This window comes from Tenrec ecaudatus, chromosome 5 (assembly GCF_050624435.1).
Source record: "Tenrec ecaudatus isolate mTenEca1 chromosome 5, mTenEca1.hap1, whole genome shotgun sequence".
Lineage (NCBI taxonomy): Eukaryota > Metazoa > Chordata > Mammalia > Afrosoricida > Tenrecidae > Tenrec > Tenrec ecaudatus.
This window is the reverse complement of record NC_134534.1, coordinates 6,145,693-6,170,704: the sequence shown is the minus strand read 5'-3', so window position 1 is coordinate 6,170,704 and position 25,012 is coordinate 6,145,693. Positions and strand designations below refer to the sequence as shown.

Here is a 25,012-nt window from a genome sequence, read left to right as displayed (position 1 = left end):
GGACCTGGGTGCTCTCCTTGATCAGGGCGCTCATTTATCCCGGGAACCCTTTTAACACAGAGGGACCCTGAGTCCGCATCACCATCCGAGTATCGGCCTTACTATAGCTGGAGCCTTTCTCCCCACCCCCACCTCCACCCCACTCTTCTTGCCTTGCTTCTAGCTCAGGGGCTGTCTGAAACTGACCTACAAATGTGTGGACCTCACATGGCCATGTCCTGCTTGGTGACCAGCCTGTCACATCCATGAAGCCTGTATTATTGTACACCCAGCCAAGAGAAAATACTAATTTGAAGCCTGATTAGATAGGAAAGTGACGGAGAGCAAAACGCTGGTATTCTGAGGTAGTTATGGAATATCATTAGCCCAGTCATATTTCTATCTCAAAGTGTGATCGTGCCAGCGGGATAAATGAGAAAGACTTTGGATCTTCACACAAAGGAAATGGGTTTTATAATGAGCACGGCCTGCACAGAACTAATCTCTCGCTTGGATCATTACTTCACCTAATCATAACGCCTTCTTTAATTCAAATCCTTGCAGGGTTCTAATTGGTGACCTCCGGAGCCTGATAATTGTTTAAGATAGCTGGTCTTTCGCAGTACACCTAATGGTGTTTGCAATTAAAAGTGAGGCGTGGGGTTAACCCCTGGGTGTTGCTCTCACGGCAATGTAACTTTCCTTTCCCTTTTCCATCTATAAGAGTTAGGCCCACCCTTCCCTTCCAGCACCGTGCACTGGCACCAGGATCGAAGTGACTTAACCCAGTGCCCTGGTTTCTTCACTCAGTCTGTGTGTGGCTGCTTGTCTATGGGCAGACCAAGGAGGTGCTGTGATTCAGCTCCAGGTCATCGCAGTAGACAGACAGACAGACAGACAGACACACACACACACACACACGCAGTTATACTTTGAGCTGCTAGCCACAGGCAGTGGTTCAACCCACCGGCTGCTGTGTGGTGGGCGGATGAGGCTGTGTCTGCCCCAGTAAGGATGCACAGTCCCAGAGACCGGAAGGGGCTGTTGTCCTCAGTCAGAATTGGCTGGGCAGCCGCTGGTTTGCTGACGCTAAACTGTCCTCCCTTACATGCGCGGTCAGTGGCATGATGGTAACGTTTGAAACGTGACTCGAGGGACCAACATGGGACATGGGGACACTCCGTGAGCACAATGGCCCCATAGACTTGCCTGACACTGGGCTGTCATCAGCCTTCAATCTAAAGAAGATGCAGTTTCTTCAACTTGCAGTGAAGCCACACACTCTAAAAATAGCTATGCCTGCATTTAAATGGAGAGATACACCCTGGGTTGTAGTAAAAATGCAGGCATTTGGACCATCCAAGTGCTTGGCATTTCACGGGTGTGTGTGTGTGTGTGTGTGTGTGTGTGTGTGAGAGAGAGAGAGAGAGAGCAAGAGAGAGAGAGACATATCGCCTCATCTCCTTTCCTGTTGTCCAAGCCCATCTTCCTGGTGATGAGATGAGGTAGAATGTGAGTTTGAGTTGTGTTTTGCAACCAGGTGCAGGAGATACTTACTTCAGCACTGTGCCCGACTTCTAAATGAAGTCGGGGCAGCACAGGCGATGCTTAGCCTGGATGATTTGCCAATGTGCGCTCGGGGGACGAGGGCCCCAGACCCTGAGCCCCAGCCCTGGGTTGTCTTCACCAGGGCGCATCCAGACCCTTTGCTACTCCTTCATGCGCTCCTGCGTGTTCACAGCAATGGCCTCAACCCTGGGCGATGGGTGACTGCAGCCTGCTCCCTCTCCCCCTACCATCCCCTTAGGTCCTGGGAGCTAGGATTGATTTTGTTTGTCTGCTGCTCTGCAGGCTTTGGTTGGTCTTGAAGTCATTACTGGTACCTGGAGGGGTGGAACCAAACCTTCTGAAGGTCAAAAGGTTCTGGGGTCAAAGCTTAGCCCTAGTTCCCACCCAACACGGAGAAGTTCTGAGGAATGCCCCCTCCCCAGCATATAATGCATCCATACAGGCAGTGTTGGGAACACAGACAGAGTGAACACCACCCTTAGGGCACTAACATGGGGGGAGAGGGGGGCTGGGTGGTTTGCCATAACCCTTTGGCTGGTTACTTTATTTGCCTAAAAATACAAGATCCAGAGTCTAATTACTGTTAGCCACATCTGTATTGTTTAGAAAGTGCCTGGTGTCTTTGGCAGTTAATCTGTGGAAACTGAGAATGGGTAGAATAAGTGCCCAGATCCAGGACCTGACCCTTTGGGAAGGCCTGCTCCATCTTTCTCCCTGTGTGGTGGGTCCATTTCCACTTGGATGAGGCATTCCATTGCCAGGTCTTATCTTTCTCCTCCTTTCCTGCCAGGATGCTTTATAGTATATGAGACTACACACATTTAAGGCAAAATTAAAATTGCTAGGGTGCTGGAAGCATTTTTTAATGGTATTAATAGTAATCCTGAAGAGCCCTGGTGCCACAATGGGGTACTTTTCAGACTACTAACCTCAAGGTTAGTAGTTCAACTCCCCCAGCCCCTGAGACATAGACAGAAGAGACACACAGGCAGTTGTGCCCTGTCCTTCACGTTACCAGGAGTCGGAACCCACTCAATGGCTGTGGGAATTGTAATTCTGAGCAGCATTTGGGATTTTTTTTCCTTTCAATACTTGGATTTTGGTCTCTAGAATACTTTTGCACCTAAAGTCTCCTTGAAATCCTCCCTGCAGTCCATGGCAGGTACCAAGGTTTGGGTTTAACTGGGGCCAGGATATCCTGAATCTTAATGACCTGTGAGACCAGGGGTAGACCTCTGAGCATCTCTGAGGAGTAGATTCCTGGAAGAGAGTCATTCAGTAAATCCAGGCTGCTGCTATGATTGTTACACCTTTTTATTGTCCATGGAGAGTAGAATTAATCAATCCCTCTCTGTCTCTGTCTTTCCCTCCCTCCATCCCTCTTTCCCTCCCTCTCCCATCTTTCCTCACTCCCTTGCTGCTTAGAGGTCAGGATGTCCTTTCCTTGTACCTATGGTTTCATCACAAGTATTGTATGTTTATTTAAGTCTAATTTGTGTACAAATAAAGAGCCCTGCTGGCACCCTGGTTTAAGTGCAGAGCTGTAAACAGAAGGGCAGCAGGTTCAAACCCACCAGCCACTCTGCAGGAGAAAGCTGAGGCAGTCGGCTTGTATCAAGATGACTGCCCTGGAAGCCCTGGGGGCCCTTCTGCACATCCTGGGGGGTCTCTATGAGACCAGATTCCACAGCAGAAGGGTGTGTGTGTATGTGTGTGTATTGAACATTGTTTCTAAGAACAGTCTGCACTCAGGCAAAGCTAGGAACCATGATCAGGAATATCGAGAGTATTCACCATTGCCTAGCCCTGCCCTCCCTGGGCGGCGTGTTCATGTGCAAGTGTGAGGGGCTCGCCTGGCCTCCCTGGACGGTGTGTTCATGTGCACATGTGAGGGGCTGGCCTTCCTTGTCGGCATGTTCATGTGCACGTGTGAGGGGCTGGTCTGCCCTCCCTGGGCGGCGTGTTCATGTGCACGTGTGAGGGGCTGGCCTGCCCTCCCTGGGCGGCGTGTTCATGTGCAAGTGTGAGGGGCTGGCCTGCCCTCCCTGGATGGCGTGTTCATGTGCACGTGTGAGGGGCTGGCCTGCCCTCCCTGGACGGCGTGTTCATGTGCACGTGTGAGGGGCTGACCTGCCCTCCATGGACGGCGTGTTCATGTGCACGTGTGAGGGGCTGGCCTGCCCTCCCTGTCCAAGGATGTCCTTGCTGTGCTGAGTCCTCTCTTCCTGTTTACGGAACGTTATTTGCCAGATCACGGGCTGCATGGGTCCATCTCGTTTAGATCGGCTGCATTGTGTGCGACTCTGGCTTCCATGTAATAGGCATTCCGTTAGGTGTGATTGTGCAAATAAAGTAATTCCTTCGTGAAAACATTGGTTATGTTGGAGCTGAAAAAAAGAATTGAGACCGGCAGGCACTGTAACGTGTCAATAATTTGTCAGGCAGAATTTGCAATGACTTCAGACAGCATTTATGTATATACCTTTTGAGGTCCATTTGAATCCTCTAACGGGGCTGCTGCCTTATTTTCAAATAGCCTTTGAAGGTGGAGCCACCTGGGCATTATCACTCGCTACCGGGGAGCTGCTCATGTGAGCCCAGAGGCAGGCACAAGTCTCCTTTTCCTAAGTTTGCACCCAAGTTCCGGGCCCGGGAAGGGCCTCAGCTGTCTGCCTGCATAGGTAGTCAGGCTGGGGCTTCCCCCCGCCCTCCCCCTGCCCTTACTCTAGTTGCAGTTTTCTGTGTTTGGATTAAAACTCCAAAAAAAAAAAAATAGAACTCTCATTGTCTCTGACTCCGTGCTGACTCATAGCGACCCCCTGCGGATTTCCAAGGCTGTAGTTCCCTGTTTATGAGAGCAGAAAGCCCAGTCTGTGTCCGGGGAGCAGCTGGGGTCTCAGACTGCAGCCCCTGGGTAGCCACTGTGCCGGTGGGGCCCTCGTTAAAGAAGGAGTAGGCCAGCTTCTCGGGGAGCACCTTTTGGCAAGAACTAGTGGCGCTCCAAAACTCAGCCGATTGTCCCGGCGGATGGCGCGAGGGCATTCCTTTGTCCCCTCCTCAATTTGTTTCATGCAAGTGATGGGACGCTGCGTCAGTCAGTCCGCCACAGGCAGCCCTGGGAGCTGCTGATCCCCTGAGGGCTGTGGTTTGAACCCACTGGCCGCTCCGAGGGAGAAAGACCGGCGGTCTGCTTCCGTGGCGGGCTGTGTCTGTTGGGTGACTGGGCCCGTGTCCACGCTGCATGCCACGGTGGCAGCGCTGCCCGCTCCTGCACCAGCCTCCAGGGTGAGTGCGTCTCGCGGAGGGGCTTGCGCGCGCTGTGGGCCCTGCGCTTTGCCGAGCACAAAGGCCCTCCTCCAGGGCCTGGTCCCTCCTGAGAACGTGTTCAGAGTTGGTGAGCGAACGTTGAACCCCCTGCCTTCTAAGGAGAGCACCCTGCCTGCCCTCTGTCCAAGCCAGATCTGTCCGTTCGTCTGGCAGAACTGTCAGTGTTCTCTCTGCAACACCGTGACTCAATGCATCGGTTCTTCCGCTGCCTCTCTGAGTCCATGTCTGGCTTTGGCCAACTGATGAGGCAGCGAAGATGCCCGGGCTCCGGTCTGGTGCACCTTAGTTTTCAAAGGGACCGCTTTGCTTTGTAACACTTTTAAGAGGTCTGTTGCAGCAGGGCTGTACACTTAGATACAATGTTTACTTTCCTGGCTGCTGCTTCCACGGCCCTCCATTGTAGATGTAAGTGAAAGGATGGAAACCCGGATGTCTTTTATTGTGATGATGCTGCGTCTTAGCGGTCCAGCTGCAGGGGAGCAGGGGTGTTTCTTTGGTGTGTGTGTGTGGGGTGTATGCAAACGGTACTGTAGCTTAAGTTGCCGAATCTTCCCTTTTCCCCTAGCTATCTCTGGTCACCTCAGGGGGCCTGTTTCTGTGTATGGGATTGGGTTTGCAAGGAAAGAGAATTTTGCTCCTTGTTAGCCAACTCAGACACCTGCAATTCCCCTTCTTGCTCTCTAGCTCTGGCGGAGGCTTCCACACAGGCTTGAAGGAGGGTGATGAGAGCACTCTTGTCTGCTTCCCCGTTGGCAAGGGGGTGCTTTCCGTTTCCCTCCGGCTGGAGGACTGGTGGCCCTTCCTTTGGTAGAGATGCCTTTCCTCTGTTGGGGAATTTCCCTTTTACTCCTGTTTTGTGAGTGTTTGTAATTAGGAATGGGTGTTGGATTATCCCACATGCCTTTGTGTGTCTGTGTGTGGCAAGAACAGGTAAGATCGTGCTATTGTTTTGCTGTTTTCTGTTTATGTGAGGGGTTACACGATTGTTTTCCTAACGGGAAGGAAGCCTACTTTTATTTTCTAGTGCTGCCCGGCTTGTTCCTGGCTTAGGAGTCCAGGTGTGCACATTTCATGAAGAGAATGGAAGAGTTGGCCTTTTCTTTCCCGTGCTCTTCAACAGTTAGAGTAGAATTGGCGTGGGCTTTTCGCTGGCTCTTTGGTGGGATTCACTAGTGAAGCCAAATGGGCGTGGTCAATTGTGGATTGGGTGTTATTAATGACCGAATTGATGTCCTGTTTTATTGTGGGTCTACTTTAGTGTGTGCTAGTATGTGTGGGTTGTTTTATGTCTATTGATGTTTTTGTTTGTAAGGCGTGTCTCCTGGAGACAGCTTGTTAACAGACCCTTTTTCATTTTCCGTCAGTTCCTACCTAGACTGGTGGGTGCAGTTAGCACGTTAGGTTCGGTGTAGTTACTGCTAAGTAGGACAGTGTTGCTTTCATTTCGCTGCATGCGTGCGTGTGTGCGTGCGTGCGTGTGTGTGCGCGTGTGCGTGCGTGCGCGTGTGTGCGTGCGTGTGTGCGTGTGCGTGCGTGAGTGTGTGCGTGTGTGTGTGCGCGCGTGTGTGTGCGTGCGTGTGTGCGTGTGTGTTGCGGCACTGGTTTCTGTAGTCGCATCGTTCGTGCCGAGCTCACCATGTTGTTTGCTGGCTTCCCTCTCATTTTTATCATCGCCGTTACTATAGGGTTTACTGACTCTTTCCCGAACTCTTCCCTTTCAATTCCACGACGTTTGTGCACGTTGATTGAGATTGCCCATCGTGTGTGACTTTTTCCTGACATTCAAACAGATGGTTCCGTCTTGACATCTACGTGGTATCTTCTGTATTTGAACGTTCTCTAACGACACTGTTTCTCCTGTTTACTTGTTAACGTTTCTACCTCTGGCTCCCTGCTTTCAGCAAGGAAGGTCTGTTTCACTTTTATATCCCGATGGGCTTCTGGGCTGTGGTGTCGTGTGGGTTAATTTCAGGTTGTTGTTGCCTGTTGTTGGTTCTCTGTCGAAAGAAGTGCCCTCACTATGTTTTATATTGTTGGTCTGGCTTATGCAATTTCCTCACTCGCTCTCTGCCTGGAAATGACTTAATTCCCCCCACAGTTGAGGACAGTCTTGCTGGGAAAGTGGCTGTTGGTGGTGGTGTTTGTTTGTTGTCCCATTGCTTTCTAACCTGCGTGGCTTCTGCTGAGAAATTAGAACGGAATTCCTGCATTTTCTTCAGTGCTGCCCTCAGGATTCCTTCCTTGCCTGTTTTTGAAACGTTTTTATTAGGATATGTCTTGGGGTCTTTCAGGTGTGTGTCATCTGGGATTCATTCAGCTTCTTGAAGGCAGACCTCCTTGTTTTTCATGACGTTAGGGGAGTTTTTTCCAATGACTCTTGGCAATTTCTCTGTTTTTTCATGTTTCTTCCTGTTTTGAAATTCCGGTCACATGTAAGTTACTCTTCATGGGAGTGCCCGCATCGATCTTAGGTTTTCCTGAGGTGTTGAAAGATTGTTTTCCCGACAGATGAGGATTGGGCGATTGGTCTCCGGACTCACTATTTGGTCTTCCACAGACTTGTGCTGCTTCTTGGCTGTCTCAGTGCATTATCTACTTTTGAAATTTTATTATTAACCTTGTGAATTTGTGTGCTGCTTTTATGTCGTGTCTGATTTTTTCATTTATTTTGTCAGCCTGTTCTTGTAGTGATGTCCTGCACTCACTTAGCGCCTTTCCCTGTGCTCCGTTTGCTTTTGTTGCTCTTCCTCACTTCAGTGAAGGGATCCAAGTTCTGTCTTTTCAGGCAGGTCCAATGCCTCTTCTTCTGGAGAAGGGTCGTCTAGGTCTGTACGTTGGCATCTAGGGTGAGCCACCCTGCCCTGTCTGAAGTGATCAGATGCATTGTGGTGGGGCTGTATTTGTATTTTAGTTGCTGACCGCATGTTGATCAGACCTCAGCCTGGCACTGCCGACCTGTCCCCTGGTGGGTGTGCTAGACAAGGGGAGCGTGCACAGAGCTCTGCCTGCTGTTTTGTGGCTCAGGTGAGGGCAGGTTTGCAGCTGTCTGTTGCTGAACAGCTACAGTGGCTATGGCTGCCGGAGGCACAGCTGTACCTGGGCTGTGTGGGCAAGCTCGTTGTCTTCCATTGCGTATGACAAGAAAAACAATAACGGAGAATGAAAACAAACATCAGCCCAAATCAGAAAATTAAAAAAAAATAATAATAAAACACCCACTGGGAAAAGCTGACAAACAGCATCAAGAAAAAAGAAAAATAATTTATTAACTGAAAAGGAAAACACAACCCAACGTAGAAAGGAGTAGAGAGGGGAAAGCCAGTAGCAAAGATCGAGGCCGGGAAGGGGGATAAAATAGTAGTCAAGGGGGGATGCTAGGAGGAAGGAAAAGGGGGAGCGTTGGAGGGAAGAGGGGGACAAAGGGAAGCAGAGAAGAGCAGGATAAGAGGGCTGGAAAGGACAGTACAGCAAGGTACGGGGAAATGTGGGTAGGTCGGGTGACTTGGTCTCCCAGAAGCCCCTTTGCCTGGCCATTCCCCATTCCTGCCCTTTGAGGACACCGGGGAATGTTCATTTCTGGCGTCGACTTAGCAGATTAGAAAATCCTCTCCCACATCTCAGGGCACCAGCCCCTCTCCTGCAGCAGTCTGTGTGTTGTCGCTGGGCATGTCAGACCCTCTGGTTCCTAAATCCAGCACATCGAGTGCCTTGGGTCTGGGTGGATGCCATTCTCCGTCCCCTCTACCCCAGCAGCCGCCACAGTCAGTGCACCACTGACTGAACATGTTACTGGACAAAAAATATTAAAATAAAGTATTGTGCGTGTCTGTGGCGTCGAGCGAAACAGATCATCCAGGTGGAGCCCCTCTTCACACTGTCATTAAAAGATCAGAGCCCCTGAAAGCCCAACGCAGTGCCTCCCAGTCGGTGCCGCCTTCCAGCGCCCTGTAGGACAGAGGAGACTGTGTGAGTCCACGCCGGGAAAAGATGCCTCGTCGTTCTGCCTCAGAGCGGCTGGGGGCTTCCAGCGCTGGCCTGGCGAACTCACGGTGCCTCTTCTGCTGACACGTCAGATACAAGCATGCCCATCTCCGTCTAGGTTTCTCTTTTGCCGTGTCTCGCTTTTTACAAAAGAAATCCCATAAAACTGAAATTCAAACGTGACTTGATTTTTAAACAGGCAACCCTGCCCATGACTCAGAACTGGACAATGAAACCCCCGCTGCTGCCCCTCCAGCCCCCCCGGGCCAGATGCAGACCTGCTGCTGCCCCTCCAGCCCCCCCCCCCCGGGCCAGATGCAGACCCGCTGCTGCCCCTCCAGCCCCCCCCCCCCCCGGGCCAGATGCAGACCCGCACCAGGGAGGGCTCCGGTGCCCTGGGACACCTTGTTCCCCTCTCCCTCTGTCTCTGGGTGTGCATGCTATTGGTTTTTGCTGTTTGTTTTTACTTGTTGGGTGACGTCTCACAGAGCCGATTTGTTCTCCAGTCTACAGGCTGTACTCACTGTGTTTCATGACATCAGTTGCTTCCATTCACTGGCTTAACCTTCTTCCCATTCCCTCCTTTGGGCCCCCCTTTGCAATCACCCATCTTTCCTGCCCCTACTTGCCTCCTGGGCACTGTTGTCGGGGACACTGCCCTCGCGGTCTCTCCTTGCTGGCGGTACCCGGCAGTCAGTGCCTTTCCTCACGAGTGCTGATCACTCACTTGGCACATCTGCCTCTGGTTGGGCTACAAGGTCAGCCCGGGAGGGACCTGCGGTTCAGTTCCGGGATGGAATGGGCTCTAAAGACCACCGTCTTGGACTTTGCTTCTTCGGCTCCCTCAGTTTCCACACTGTGTGCAGGCGTCCTAAAGAGTGGGTCTGGTGATGAGCCTTCCAGAATTCCCCATGCTGTTCGCTGCCAGAGCAGAGTGTGCGCCCACGTTTTCAAAAGTGTGGCATGGCATTCCATTTTAGGGTGCATGCTGACTTGCTCTGCCGGTCTCCTCTGAGGAGCGCCTAGGGGTTCCCGGTGCCGCGTCGTCAAAGATGGTGGGCAGCACGATTGTTAATGATACTTTGCATCCGTCTGTGCATATTGGTAGAATAAATCTCAAAATGAAATCCCTGGGATAAAGGAAAAGTATACCAATTAAGGATATTTGCTTCTGTGAGATCATTTCAGTAGTTTCAATGAAAATTGACACCATGGAAGTTGTCATGTGGCAAATGTCATTCATACAGCTTCAAAGGTGTCGTGGCTCTTTGATCACAGGTCTCAGTGTATGGAGCAGGTGGGTACAGGTAGATGGCCTTGGTTTACCAAGGTCTTCCTTGGCCCAGGGCAAACAATGAACCAGATGACCAGATGGATCCCACAGCAGACAATGATTGCTGAATCCAGGATTCTGGGCTGGCAGCATTTTGGTGCCCATGGTTTGAGGACATGGGAGTTCAGTCTTCTATTTGATTTTAAGCCTTAACCATACATCTGCCTGTTACTGCTGAGCTGGGAGGATAACATTGGTGCACTAAGCACTGTGTACTAAATGTAATCTAGGGATTAGTGAAAATCAACACACCCCTCCGCCCCCTGGGTATTTGACCTTGAAAATGGGGCTCGATATCCTCTAGTGAGCCAAGCGGGTTTGTCCATCCTGCTGATAGCAAATGCACCCTCCCACCACCAGAGAAGACCCAAGGCAGCAGCACGGGGTTGGAATCCAAACCTCCAGCTTAGGGCCCGGCGTAGTGAGTGTCAGATGCTGGCGCCTTGGTTGCGCAGGGCATCTTGTTCCATCCCCCGCTGTACTGCCCTGCCATGCATATTTTGTTGCCACATTTCTTAGAGACCTCTTTACTCTCCACGTTCTTCTGTTGATTCATCGCGCCCTCCTCAGCTGTTGCTACTTTTGCCGCCTTCTGCAAGCTCGCGTCTCTGTCACCCAGCGGATGCATCCTTGAGGACTCCTGCTGGCTGGGCAGGTTTCATGTTGGGCTGCAGGCCACTAGCCAGCCCTTGGAACCCACTGGGCACCCCCACACATGGGCGAAAGATGAGGCTCTGCACTCTCGTCAAGAGTTAAGAGTCTCAGGAACCCACCGGGACAGTTTCTCGCTGTGAGTCGGAATCGACTGGAGGGCAGTGCATGTTTGCTGCTGCTGCGGCTAGTTTTATTGGAGGCATCTGTGGCTTTCTGTTGACTCTCGTATTGGACAGTCACTCGTGGGCTCTGTGTACACCTGCACAGCCGACGCCCAGTGCGGTGTGTGCAAGACCCGGAGCATGCCCGTACAGCACCCTCGCTTGGGTAGATGTTCACTGAATGGAAGGAGGCACAGATTTTACCAAAGATCAATTCCTGTTCTGGTGGAGGACACACTGCCTTCTTTTGCTCCCCACCTAAGGGCCTCAGGAGCCCTGGTGGTGGCCCTGCCACCTGTGGTCTTCTGTTAGGCATTGACTTGCTACACACAAGGTCTGAGGTTCAAACCCATCAGCCGCTCCATGGAAGGAAGTCGAGGCTGCCCGCTCTGTAAGGCTGGCTGCTTTGGAAACCCAATGGAGGGTGCGATCACAGCCATAGCCGGTGTCTGGGTTTGATGTCACTCATTCTACAGCCCCTGCCCCTGCCGGCAGCACTGGTCACCCACTTCACGTCTCTCTTTTTTCCCTCCACAGAAATAGAAAAATTTCAGAAAGGAGAAAGCAAGGAAGACGAAAAGTATATTGACGTGGTGATTAATAAGAACATGAAGCTGGGACAGAAAGTGTTAATCCCTGTCAAGCAGTTCCCCAAGGTAAGCCGAGAGGACTGTCCTTGCTGCGGGTGCCTCAGACCGCATCACCAGGGGACGCATGTGTCATTTATATTGTTGGATGTTTTCCGGAGCGGTTTTCCCTGAGCACCAACCGCCCCCTCCCTCCCTCAGAGTTAATTACAAACGAGTGTGTTTCATTTTTACGCAGAGAGCAGGGTACATGTGTTAAGACCTTTTTTTGGCCAGTCTTAGAGCCTGCCCCTCCCCCTTGCCCCCTCCCCACTACTGTTCTGAGTGCACTGTGCTAAACGTGATTGGTGGGGGCAAGCAATTTGGGGGGCGCGTTGCGGGATGGAGAACACAGGAGCGGTGTTTTGATCATCGCCTTAAATCTGAGCAGAGGAGCCCGGCCTTCTGCCTCCAGTCCTCCTCTGTAAAAGGAAGCGGGGTGGTTAAAAGGATTAAGGAAGGGTATGGATCTCCACACTCTGCACCAGGTGTGAAGCCACAGGACTACTAGAGTACCTCCTCTCGTTTGAACGCCAGTCTCACCCCCAACCTCCTTCTCCTCCCTCTCTTGCCAATGTCCATATGCATCGTTCAGGTGTACGTTGCACGCACACACTGTCTGTGTACGGTTAGCTTTTTAAGATCTGTTCTGTACATGTCCATGATGCTAACATACACGGTTGGCTTATCCACCCTCTGGGGCTGATTCCAGTTTGGCTTTTGTGGTTTTATTTTAATTAAACTGCTGTGACTTTGCCCCAGTCTGCTAGTGGCCCTGTGTGCTTCCTTGCTGGGGGATACAAGCCTAGGATTACGTTGGCGGCAGCTTTCCTGGTGGGAGACGTTGCTTGGCCCTCTGCTACGTCTCCACGGGCCGGGCGTGCAGGAGTGGCTTCTGTCTGTCTCCAGCAATTCCTGGGGCTGTCTGTCTCTCTAACTGTGGCCATGCTAATGAGGTTCCGGGTCTTGCTGTCAGGATCAGCGTTTCCCTGATGGCTCATCATTCCGTGTACTCTCTCCTGTACTTATTGCCCGTTGGTGTTATCTTCTCTTCCGAAGCGCCTGCTGAGAGCTCCTGCCCATTTCTAAACAGACCGGGTGCCTTCTCCACGTTGAGCTGTAGGAAGGAGCTGCTCAGATTTCCTGGGTGTCTTGTTAGCGCTTCTGTGGGCGTGAGGCCCACCCTCCCCCAAGCTCTGAGCATGCCCATTGTCACAAAATCTCATCGATCAAGTGCTGTTGCTTTCTGTGAACTGAGTCGAACTCTGCCGGTCTCGGGGAACGTGGAGCCTTTCATGTTGCTACAGTCAGGTGCCGTCGCATCTGCCCTGACTGGGGGGGGTGGTGTGTGTGTGTGTGTGTGTGTGTGTGTGTGTGTGTGTTGCGGGAGTGGGGGTCGCCCTGTGCAGAACAGAGCTCAACAATTGCCAGACCTGCACCACTCTCCAGACCCCAGCGTGAGCCCATCTTGTTGAGGACTGGCCTTCAGCTTTCCTTAGCAAGCATGACTAGTGTCCGTCGCCAGGACCTGGTCCTTGTGGGCGACTGGTGTGCCGAGACGAGCAGCATTTGGGCTGTCCTGCCTCCTGGACAAATCTGCTTATTCTTCTGGCCACAGGTGATACTCTCTTCCAGCACCGTAACCCAAAGGCACCAGGGGATTCCCGGGCTTTCGTGCCCATTGCCCAGCTCTAAGAGGCATGAAAATCTGGTGGCCTGCGTCCAGGTACCGCAGATCTCAAAGCGGCATCTCTGCTCTTCCGCATCTGTGCAGCAGGCCGCCCTGTGAGCCGTACTGTCCTGGATTCTGCTACCGCAGTCTCCACGAGCATTGTTTGTGGAGCCAAGCAAAGTGAAATTCCAGGCAACTTCCCTTTTTTTTCTCCAAGGTGATGGGATTTTTAATCCTGATTTCTAATCCACGCTGAAGGTGGTATCCTTTGACCTTCATCAGTGAGAGGGTTAAGCCCTCTTTGCTCTGAGCGTGCCAGGTAAGGAAGGTCACGTGCATTTCCCTGGTTGTTAGGCAGTCTCCCTCCAGCCCTGATGCTGTGGTCTTTGCCTCTCAGACTATGTTCCCGTCATACAGATTGGATAGACGTTTTCTTAAAGATGCAACTCTGACACATAGCTTTCCTGACTGTACGCCGGGCGGAGTCCCCTTGTTCTGTTCAGACCAATAGTCTGTAGGAGATGTGGTCCAACCACACCAAACTCATTGTCATGGAGTCGATGCTGACTCATCCCCTGTGGGTCTCTGAGACTGTAACTGTTGACAGGAGTAGAAAGACAGTTTTTCTGCCTCGGGACTGCTGGTGGTTTTGAACTGCCAACCATGCAGATTTCAGCCCAATGAGTAACCATTCCACTACCGTCTCCTTCCCATCAGGGCTCCTTTCAAGAGGGTTTAGTGGTTAGATGATTTTATGTCAACTAGACACTTGTGGCTAGGGCTGGAGCCAAGCCTCTCAATCAGTTCACAGCCTGATGCTGTGCCCTTGGCAGTGCGGTCTTCTCGTAAAGAGGAACCTGGGGACCTCCCTTTCTCTCCCCCTCCAATTTCCAGTTTGCGGGTCACCCTGAGAATGGCCAGAGCCTTGCCATGTTCCCACTGACCGTGGATCCACAGGATTCTGTGCCCACCAGCGTGCCGTCTTCCTACGTTCATCATCACAGCTTGTGGCTGCGTGAATCTGAAGAGGGTCCTTGGGACTAGTATTGGACTTAGGGACTCGAGTTGGATTAGGCTGGGATGCTTTTCTTGGTGTAAAGCTCTTTCTTATAGTTAGATGAGTGTGGCTGGATTATCTATTTTGCTTTGTCATTCCTGTTAGTTTGCTTTCGAGTGTTTTCCTATGCATGGAATCCAGGGTAGGTAAGTCTGTAGAGACAGCACCGATTAATGGTCCCTTGCGGGTGTGACGGGAGGTTGGGGGAAAATTGGGAGCTAACAACAATGAGTACAAGAATGATGAAAATGTTCTAAAACTGATTGTGGTGGTAATTGTACAATTCTTCTTGATGTGAGGAACTATTGATAGGTAATTTACATGCCAATAAAATAGTTGGGGAAAAACCCAAAAGTTGGTGAAATAAATTGAATGAAAAAATGATGGAATTTTTTTCATAAACTTTTGGGCTCCCCCCTCCCTATATATTCCTGAGCACATTGATAGCAAAGACCCCAGAGCCCCTCTCAGCGTTTGGTGGGATTGTGGGCTTCTCGGGTTTGGCCTGCATTGATGATGGTCACGCGAGCCGAGCTCTTTGCCTGTGGAATCACCTGGGCTTGTCTCCTGGACATTGTCACTGTTAGGTCATAGAAGCGCTGCATCCTGGTACTGTCTTCTGCAGAATGCTGGTGTTATCGTTTCCACAGCCGCATGACTTGTTTGGACTTACACTGTGAACTTGGTCGGCGGGACAGGCGTCCAGACTGCAGCTCAAGTGCATTTCCCTGGTTGTTAGGCAGTCTCCCTCCAGCCCTGATGCTGTGGTCTTTTGCCTCTCAGACTATGTTCCCGTCACTCGGCAGGAAGGTTGGCGGATTTCACAGGGAGCAGTTGGGGCCCCTCTCCCGCGAGCTCTGGTTCACTCTTTTCTGGGGCTCTCACTCGCCCTTCAGCATTTTCTTTGTTGGCCACCAAAACTTGGCCCCTCCAGATGAAATGAGAAAAAGTCATAAGTTCACCCCAGGCCAATCCCTTCTTCCCTGTCTTGCTGCCTCACTTTGCATCCACCTGCTTGTACTTCCTCTCCAGTGACAGCCCCTCAAGGTTGATAGGTTTTGTGCAGCCTTTATAAGAGTTGTCTATTGTGTTAGGCAGGGTTCTCTAGAGAAATGGGACCAGGACACTTAGGATTATATATCTAGAGAGGTTTATATCATGAGAAGGAGTGTAACAGCTAATTAGTCCACACAGCAGTATACAAGGTTCAGTTCAACTCACTTCTGTGGAACAGTTAACTTACATGGGCTGCCGGGTCCAAGGTCAAGGAAGCAGACAACAGAGTCCTCCCTGGGGCAAGGCAAGCAGTCTGTCCACAGACAGCAAGCAGCAGGGTGGGTCACCAATAGTCACTAGCTCAGGAGCTTAGCGAAGCAGCCCCTGATAGGGGAGGGGGTGTGGAACGCATGCCGTGCGGGGCGACAGGGTCCACCAGCCTCGAGCTCAGGCGATGTGCGCACAAGCAGCGTGGCGAAGCAGGTCTGAAGGAGCCTCGCGCTCTAGTGGCACGGTCCACAGGCTGGCCTGGCCCACAGGTGGTGTAGTCCACAGGTGGAGGCAGAGGAGGAGCTACAGCAGCAGTATGCTCCAATCACCAGAGAGCAAGAGACGTGGCCAGGCCTTGCAGAGACATTTATCTCTTTGCCCTCCTATCAAATTTCGACCTGATTAAGCCCACATGTTCCTATTGGCCAAGATGGCACAATCAACCTAATGTTCACGTCTATGGATGGCCTCTCTGTCAGGCCCACATGTACTCAGCCAGGCCTGCTGAATGGGGGATCCTATCCGTGTCTCCCCCACCCCTACCCCTGCCCCTACCCAGAACTGGACCGAGGCAGGAGAGGGTTCTTTGTTAGGAGTTATATAGCGAGGTTAGCTAGGAGGGTCACATTGAGTAACCCACTGTCCCTGCAGGGGTCTTTTCCATCGTGCAGAACAGTTGCACGAGCATTTACATGAACATCAGGTAGATTTTAAAATCCCATCGCAAACTACTGTGTTAGAAGTTATATTGTGCTACATCTGCTGTACAGTAGACGGTACAGTAGGTGTGTAAAGAATAGAGAAAGGGTATTGAGGTGAGATCAAAGAAGACTTCAGAATTGAGCAGAAACACCCCCACACCCACACCCACACCCACCCCCACACCCACACCCACCCCCACACCCACACCCACCCCCACACCCACACCCACACCCACCCCCACCCCCACACCCACACCCACACCCACACCCACACACTCTTCACACACTTCTCAAGATTATTATCCAGCACACAATGAAATGTCTTAAAATGTGGCGGGACCGGGTACTGCGTGACATGCAGCAGGAAGAGAAGGTGACTGCGTGCGGGTCCACAGTGCCCAGGGAGTGGCCGGAGGGCGGCGAGCGGGCACTGAGCTGGAGGGATAGGCTGTGCCATCGCTCTCCTTCTCTGTAAAGCAGGCTCGCTGACACTGGAAGTGCACTCATATTGTGAGAATGCGTGCCGTGAGCAAACAGAGAACGCTCAGTCCTCGGCACGTTGCGCTCTAAATTAAAGCCCACTGCCTGGCCCGGGTGCCTGGCGCCCAGCTGGAGCTATCTGTCTGCTTCTCCTACCCTGGCCCTGGTCCTCCGTCCCTTCTCCGCTCCCTCCACACTTCCTCGGGGAGGCGAAGGCCTCTTCAGACGAGGCGGAGGGTGATGGACCTTGGCCGATTTGGGCGGTGATACTCCCCGTCTGCTCCAGCCCCGCAGGCGATGTGGTCTCCAGCTTCCCCCACTCTCCACTGGGAGAACTCGGGTGGGTGGGACCACTGTGTCTGCAGAGAACACGTGTCACACCTGTGAGGACCCTCCTGAACACGGCCCCTGGGGACTTGCCACACAGATGCTGGCCCACCCAGGTCAGCAGATGCACAGGCCCTGCTCCTCCCTGTGGGTGCCTGCCTCTCACAGGTGTTGGGGGATCCTCGAGAGGCCAGTGTCCCCCCTCGTCTGCCATGTGGGTGTGATGTCTTCCCAGCTCTCCAAGTCTGAGGGGAAACCAGCACTCCTCACTTCTCGTGCGAGGTATTTGGGAGAAATGTACAGAGGCCTGTGACCAAACCCAATCTCCCAAACTCACTGCCCTTGGGTGGACTCCAAACACGAAGCTGCCCAGCATAGGGTTTCGGGAAGGCTGGGAATCTTTATAGAAGCAGACAGCCTCATCTTTCTTCTGCAAAGTGGCTGGCGGGTTTGAACATCTGGCCGTGTGATTGGCAGTCCAGTGCACAACGCACAGCACCATCAGGGGAAGCCCAGAGGGCTAAACTCTAAAGCCAGGAGAGCAGCAAAGGCTTGAGGGCTGTGTTGAGTTAGAAGTCAATCAGACGTCCCTGTGTTAGACTAATCAACTCTTTGATGAGCTCCCAATTAGGGGAAGCCTTTTAATGGAGACAGTGACATGATCTTCAGGTGTAGTTGTTTATGAAATGACAGTGTCACTGTAATTGGTCCCCAAGGAATAGTGCCATGTCACAAATAGAGTCCCGATCAATTAAGGGTAGTTCAGAAAGGCGCTGGGCTTACCGGGGCAGAGTGCAGTTGCTGCAGCTGAGACGTTAGGGGCTGGACCTCCGGTGTACTTATTGCAGGATGGCTTCCCAGTTTTGTACTCAGTCGGGGCTTTCCAGTGTCCGACGCTGACTTTTGCCATCATGTCTGCAGTGCCGGAATTGCTATGTGATGCTGCTGGGCTGGGGAAAACCCTCTTCCATGTGTTCTATGGTCAGATTAAGTTACTAATAAAAACAAAAGGGAAAGTGTGACACGATGCTGCTCTCCTGCAGATACAGTTATTTTTTTTAATCTTTTTATTGGGGCTCATAAGGCTCTTATCACAATCTGTGCATACATCAATTGAGCAAAGCACCCTTATACATTCGTTGCACTCGTCACTCTCATAATTCACCTTCCACTTGGGTTCCTGGAATCAGCTCAGTTTCCCTTTTTTCCCCCCATCCCTCTCCCTCCCCGATCCCACCCCTGGTCCCTTGATAGTTTATAAATAATTATTATATCTTATCTTACACTCCCCGGCGTCTCCCTTCCCCCGCCTCCCCCTTGACCATCTCTCAGAGAGGAGGTTAGACATAGATCTGCGAGATCGGTTCTCCCTTTCTACATGCCCTTCCCTCCTGGTGTCGCCATTCCCACCGCTGGTGTTGAGGGGTTCCTCTGTCCTAGATTCCCTGTGCCTCCAGATCCCCACTGCACCGCTGTACATCCTCTGGTATAACCAGGTCCGCAAGGCAAGGTAGAATTGGGGTCATGATGATTGGGAGGGGAGGAAGCGTTCAGGAACTAGAGGAAGGTTTTGAGTTTCATTGTTGCTACACTGAACCCTGAGTGGCCCATCTCCTCACTACCCCTCTGGAAGGGGTGTCTAGCTGTCTACAGGTGAGCATTGGGTCCCCATCATGCACTCCCCCTCTTTCACGGTGATGTGATTCTCACCACCACCCCACCTTTGTTGTTGGAGACCTGGTCTCCTCTGTCCTTCATGGTCACCTATGTTGGTGTGCTGCTTCCGTGTGGGCTCGGTTGCTTCTGGGCTAGATGGCCGCTTGTTTGCTTTCAAGCCTTTAAGTCCCCAGACGCTATATCTCTCAGTAGCTGGGCACCATCAGCCTTCTTCACCACACTTGCTTATGCACACTTTCGTCTTCAGCAATTATGTGAGGAAGGTGATCACACAATGATTGTTTTTGTTCCTTTGTATCTGCTACATGGTCCATTCAACACCTTGTATTCGCTTAGGCCGTGTGCTTCTTCTCTGTGGGCTTTGTTGCTTCTGAGCTAGATGGCCGCTTATTTGCCTTCAAGCCTTTAAGACCCCAGACGCTATATCTTTTTTTGATAGCCGGGCACCATCAGCTTTCTTCACCACATTTGCTTACACACACGGCTGTCTTCAGTGATCATGTCGGGAAGATTGGTATCCTGCAATGGCTGTTTAGCAGGTCGAGGTGCTATTGGGGGATTATGCATGAGGAGGCCCAATGTCCATCTGTTACCCTACTACTGAACCTATAAAACTACGAAGGTTTGTATTCTAATGAATTCAGAAACCTGGAAGACATGGATAAATATTTAGAAAAACAATCTATCCCTAGATTATCTGAGGCAGAGATCAAGAACCTCAACAAACCCATAGCGAAGGAAGAAATAGAGAGTGTCATCAAAAACCTACCAAGGAAAAAGGCCCCAGGGCCAGATGGCTACACAGCAGAATTTTACCAAACATTCAGGGAAGAGCTGACACCGATCCTCCACAAAGTATTCCATAACATAGAAAAGAACGGCAAGCTTCCAAACTCATTTTACGAAGCCAGCATTACTTTGATACCCAAACAGGGAAAAGACCCCACAGGTGTGGAGAATTATAGACCAATATCTCTAATGAACATAGATGCAAAAATCCTTAACAAAATATTGGCCAATAGAATACAAAGGAACATCAAACATATCATTCACCACGACCAAGTAGGATTCATCCCAGCGATGCAGGGATGGTTTAACATCCGAAAATCCATCAATATCATACACCACATCGAGAAGAAAAAGGATAAAAACCATATGATAATATCCATAGATGCAGAAAAAGCATTTGACAACATCCAGCATCCATTCCTAATCAAAACACTCATGAAGATAGGATTGGAAGGTAAGTTCCTCAAGCTCATACAAGCTATCTATGAAAGACCAACAGCCAACATCATAGTCAATGGAGAAAAGACAAGAACAATACCACTGAAAAAGGGTACAAGACAAGGATGCCCCCTGTCCCCTCTTCTATTCAATATCGTTTTGGAGGTTCTGGCTAACAACATAAGACAGCGGAAGGACATCAAAGGGATCCAGTTGGGAGAGGAGGAGGTGAAACTATCGTTATTTGCAGATGACATGATCCTATACATTGAAGACCCCCAAAACTCCACAGTTGGAGTTTTAGCAATAGAGGAATACGGAAGAGTAGCAGGATACAAGATCAATAAACAGAAGTCGGTAGGGTTTCTAAACATATCGGACAGGGCCATGGAAGAGGTGATTAAGAGGGATGTACCCTTCACAGTAGCCAAGTACAGTTATTAAATGCACAAGCAAGTCCCCGTCTAGGCAAGGAAAGACTTGGTTCCAAAGGATTGCGGCAGGGCGGTGTGATGGGAGGAGAGGAGAGGTTGGCAAGGGCTCTCAGGGGGGCCGCTGTCAAGGCAAATAGAATCCAGTGTGGGGCAGTGAGAGGAACAACGCCGGGTGGGAGGGGGGGGGAGAGGCGGCTGGTGGGGCCCTAGCCAGAGGGGGATGTTTCCGCAGAGGCAGCCTGTTCTGACTCACTGTGACCGTGTAGGACAAGCAGGGTTGCCCTGAGGGTCTCTGAGCCTATCAACCTTTACTGGAGCTGCAAATAAATGGGGGGCGGTAACCCTTCAGGAGGTCAGGGAAAACAGGATCTATCCTGAGCTTCTCTGGCCAGCAGCAGCTTCCGGAAAAGGACACTGAGTACTCAGTAGTGTCTTTATTGGGTGGAAGTGATGAGGAGGAGGCCGGGTTGGATCTTGAATGAGAAACAGCCAAGACCCTCAGCGTGTCCCTCCCTCTGGTCTGCTCCCGGGTGCTGGTGGGCTCAGATCTAGGCCTGGTGTCTCATTTCTCAACATCTCTCCCCCTCTCCCCTCTGAGGGTACGTGTGCTCCAAAGAGGGGCTCTCCATGCTCCCGCAGCCAGATGGGAATTCCTCTCCAGGGAGATTCCGGCTCCAGAGACGTGGATGGCAGACCCCAATTTAGGAGGAGATCCTGACGGAAAAAGTGTGGGTCACCATATTTTTTAGAGTGGAGCTCATCAATGGCTGAACTCAGGTGGGAGCGAGGCGTCTGCTGAGAATTATCAGTCACCCGAGGCAAGTCCACGGTGTCGAGAGCGCCCCACTCACCCGACATCCAGGGAGAAGGGACGGCATCTGGGAGAAGCAGATCTGACCAGCTGCAAGGCCAAGGGTGGCCACTGCGGCCATTCAAGCAAACAGAAAACCTGAGAAAGGCGATTTCTGTAAAGCGTGAGAAAGTGCGCCTAGGAACGATAGTTGGATCGCGGGAAAGAAAGGAAGAAGAGCTGCCTAGGGGTTGTACTTCAAGCGGGAGGCAACGAGCACTGGTTCAGAGTCGCTCACCTCCCACCCCACCCCCTTTCCTAGTGGGCGCATTTGTTCCAAAGAAAACCTGCTGAAATGTTCTGGGGCGAGCGGATGGCTGCAGGCAAGTTGCCCCAGCCACACAGCAGTCATGGTCTCCTCCAGAGAAAGAAGGTTCAGTCAGACTGTGTCCAGGGGCTCCGTCTGCTGGGTCCTTTCATTTCCAGGCAGAGCGGTCCTGCGGTAGGTGGTAGGTTATGCAGGTGGTTTTCAGCGAGGCTAAGGGGTCATCTTGATGTTTTCTCCAGGAATGCGATCATGGAGGCTTCTATGACAGGAGGATTTTCTTGGTTTCAGTTTTATAATTGAATCTCTGCTGGGAACGTTGCACTGAGGGATTTTTTTTTCTCTCTCTTGCTCTGTCTTTGGGAATATTCTCCCCTTCGTCTTTGTTGTTCTTTGAGGGTATCAAGGGCTGTCGTGTGCCTGAGAATTTCCCGGGGAAACCTCACCCCATTCGCACTCCAGACCTGGCCTTGCCCTGCAGGCGCCTTTGTGTCCCCAGACTCTAGGAACATCTCAAGGTGGCATAACGTGGGCCTCCAGGGGAAGCCAAAACCGCCAGCCTGACATGATATACATGGGATTGCACAGAATGCAGGGGGGGATGCGGGGGCTAGAGAGATGGAGACACCACCTTCAGAAGTATCGAGTTCTATTGAAAAGCAATAGCTTCCCGTTTTGATATTTTGTTTACCGGAGGTTTTTAGGATCGTTCAGCCATGCCCTTTGACCATCCCTCACATAAACGTGGCCAGCAGTTCAAACCAAGCAGAGCAGCAGTCTGCGGGCGAGTGGGTCTCTCCGCGCCCACGCTTGCTGTGCCAGGGCCAGCAGACTTTGGGGTGGGTTTTAACTGTGAGGGAGGTCAGCCCTGCTCCCTAACCCCTGCGCCGTTCCACAGCCAGCAGCATTCGAGTTTTGGTGGAAAAACCAGCCACTCCTGTGACCCAAGTGGGCAGGGATATATATATATAATGTCAAGCATCTTGATTCCTGAACTTACTGCCTGCATATATTGCAGGGAATGTTGAGTGTCATGGGCGTGGTTAAAGAAAGACAGGGACACTTTTCTCGTAAAGATGCCGAAACCACGTCCGTGGTGCCGGTCAGGGAAGAGAGCTGGTCGTCACAGGCAATGGAAGACACTTGCCTCAGAGAACCAGCCCTGGTAACTGATGGTTGGTGTCTTTGGGATCAAGGATTGTTTATGATTTACCTTTATTGTCATAAGGTGCTGAAAAGTTGTGCAGAATTCCGAATAATTCTCTTTGAAGACGTGGTTACCAAGTGCCCCTTTTTTAAAAAAAATTTGAGAATGTGGTTACTGACAGGTCATGTGTTTTCTTGACTGCTGGCTCCTTGAGCAATGATTGTGGATCGAAGCAAGACACAATCCCTGACAGGGGGCCTTGGCTCCTCCCCTGGTCAAGATGTTGCCCGTGGGTCCAGTTGTGAAGGCCTGGGCTTTCTTTACCACTAGCTCTGTGCGGACTGACCATTTAGTCCCCAGAACAGCCCGATGCAGACCAGTCCCAGAATCGGCCCCACTTTTTAGGTGAGTACAGGAGGCAGTTGCCCTGGGCCACACACTTGAGACGGGCAGATCCAGCTTGTCAACCTCGGCTGGCTCGGTGGTCGGCTGCACCCTCCAGCCATTGCCACTCGGCTTGTTTACAGGCAACGCCTGCTATCTGAGTTGAATAGGTGACCCCCGTTCCCATAGTTCATAACCTGGGGGAGATGGATGGGTTTTGTCATTCAGACCTGCAAGGCAGGTTCCCTCATGGGCCGAAGACCTGGGGTGAGCACCGGCCAGGGAGTCAAAGTCGGGAACTTGGAAGCTAGTGCCAGGGCACGTCAGGGATTCTGCCTAGGAACCCCCCTGCATTCACGGTCCTAGAGTGAAATAGGTCACCCTGCTTGGAAGTGGCTGTTCCGCTTGTGTGAGACGGCACAGTGCGCCGGCCGCCCCGGCTCGGGCGGCGTTTGCTGACATGAATGCTAACAAGTGTGGTGTCTCTGTCTTCTCGTGTGTTTTTTTTCCCAGTTTAACTTTGTGGGGAAACTCTTGGGGCCACGCGGCAATTCCCTGAAGCGCTTACAGGAAGAAACGTTGACAAAAATGTCTATCCTTGGAAAAGGTTCCATGCGGGACAAGGCGAAGGTAAGACTCTCCCACGTGGTGTGAGTGGTGCGTGAACGTGAAGAGTTTGTGAAACTGAGCAGTGAGCAGCCAGTTTCTGAGCAGCAGCGCTATTAGCTTAAGCCTGCTTCTGTCACCGGGCCGCAGTCACTGGGAAACCAAACCTGCGAGCTTCTCCTTCTGAGTCTTGAACATTTGGGGTAGCAGTCAAGGGGCCATGTAGAGAAGCAAAGATTGCCCACAGCACCCCCCCACCCCCCAAAAAAAATCACTGTTAGCCCTTAGAGTAGTTTTTTGTGGTCTTTTCTGACCAAAAGCATTTATTTCGTAGCATTGGAGTTGTAATGTTACCAAATAGATGCTTTTATCACCCCCCTTCATTTGATTTTACACGCCTTTTATCAGAGTGCTAAGATGGGCTCAGGGGGGTTGCTTGGTTGCTATTCCACTGGCTGCCTGGGCTTTGACAAGGCCCTAACTTGTAAGCCGCTTCCTTGATCACTGGCTCAAGTCGGCACCTTTTGAAAGGAACCCCCGCGGACTTGTTCTATCTATAAAGCTGCAAAGCAGTAGGTCTCTTGCTGCCAAGACACACCTCACCTCCTCGTCCTGGGGGTCACTTACTTGAAAGTACTGCATCACTGCCCCTGCCTGAAAGTCCTGAGACAGAGTCCAGCCCGCCCACAAAGAAGGCCACGTACGGCCCGGCTGTCAAGATAGACATAGTCCCCAACTGTCCACTGAGCAGCGAGGGAGGCAGACGCCCCCGCGCGAGGCATCCGACCTGCACTGCGTCACGGGACTGTGAGAAATGAGGGAAAACGCAGAACATTTCCTCGCTTTACACGTGGGAAAGCCAGCCCTATTCAGGAACCTGAGTATGTACCCCAGGTGAGCGCACAGGGAGACCAGGCTATGGTGTGAAGGAGACCTGCACATGCACGCACCCACCCCTACCACGGGGACAGCCCTGGTGGTGATGTGGTTACGCATTTGGACTGCGATCCCCGTGGTCGGCAGTTTGAAGCCACCAGCAGCTCCTTGGGATAAAGACTGGGCTTCCTACTCCTACGAATGGTTACAGTCTCAGAAACCTATGGGGGTCGCTTGTGAGTCAGTGTGGACCCACAGTGAAGGGAGGCTGCTTAAGGAAAATACAGAATCTCGGGCCGCCCATGTGCCGCCCAGCATTGCACTGCACAGCTGGGTCAGTGGATCCTGTGTGTGTGTGCGCGTGTGCGTGTGCATGCAACATGCTTGTGCCCTGGCCTCCTGTGTCCTAAAGG

At 51.7% G+C, this 25,012-nt stretch overlaps 1 protein-coding gene across 1 annotated transcript in view; it reads left to right on the top strand.

The window, feature by feature from the left end:
• Window positions 1-25,012, top strand: part of KHDRBS3 (KH RNA binding domain containing, signal transduction associated 3) — a 102,740-nt gene that overhangs the window by 32,023 nt on the left and 45,705 nt on the right. Inside the window, exons 2-3 of the mRNA XM_075550570.1 lie at window positions 11,542-11,660; window positions 23,631-23,747. Coding sequence (XP_075406685.1) covers window positions 11,542-11,660; window positions 23,631-23,747 — 236 coding nt within the window. The remainder of the gene's footprint in view (window positions 1-11,541; window positions 11,661-23,630; window positions 23,748-25,012) is intronic.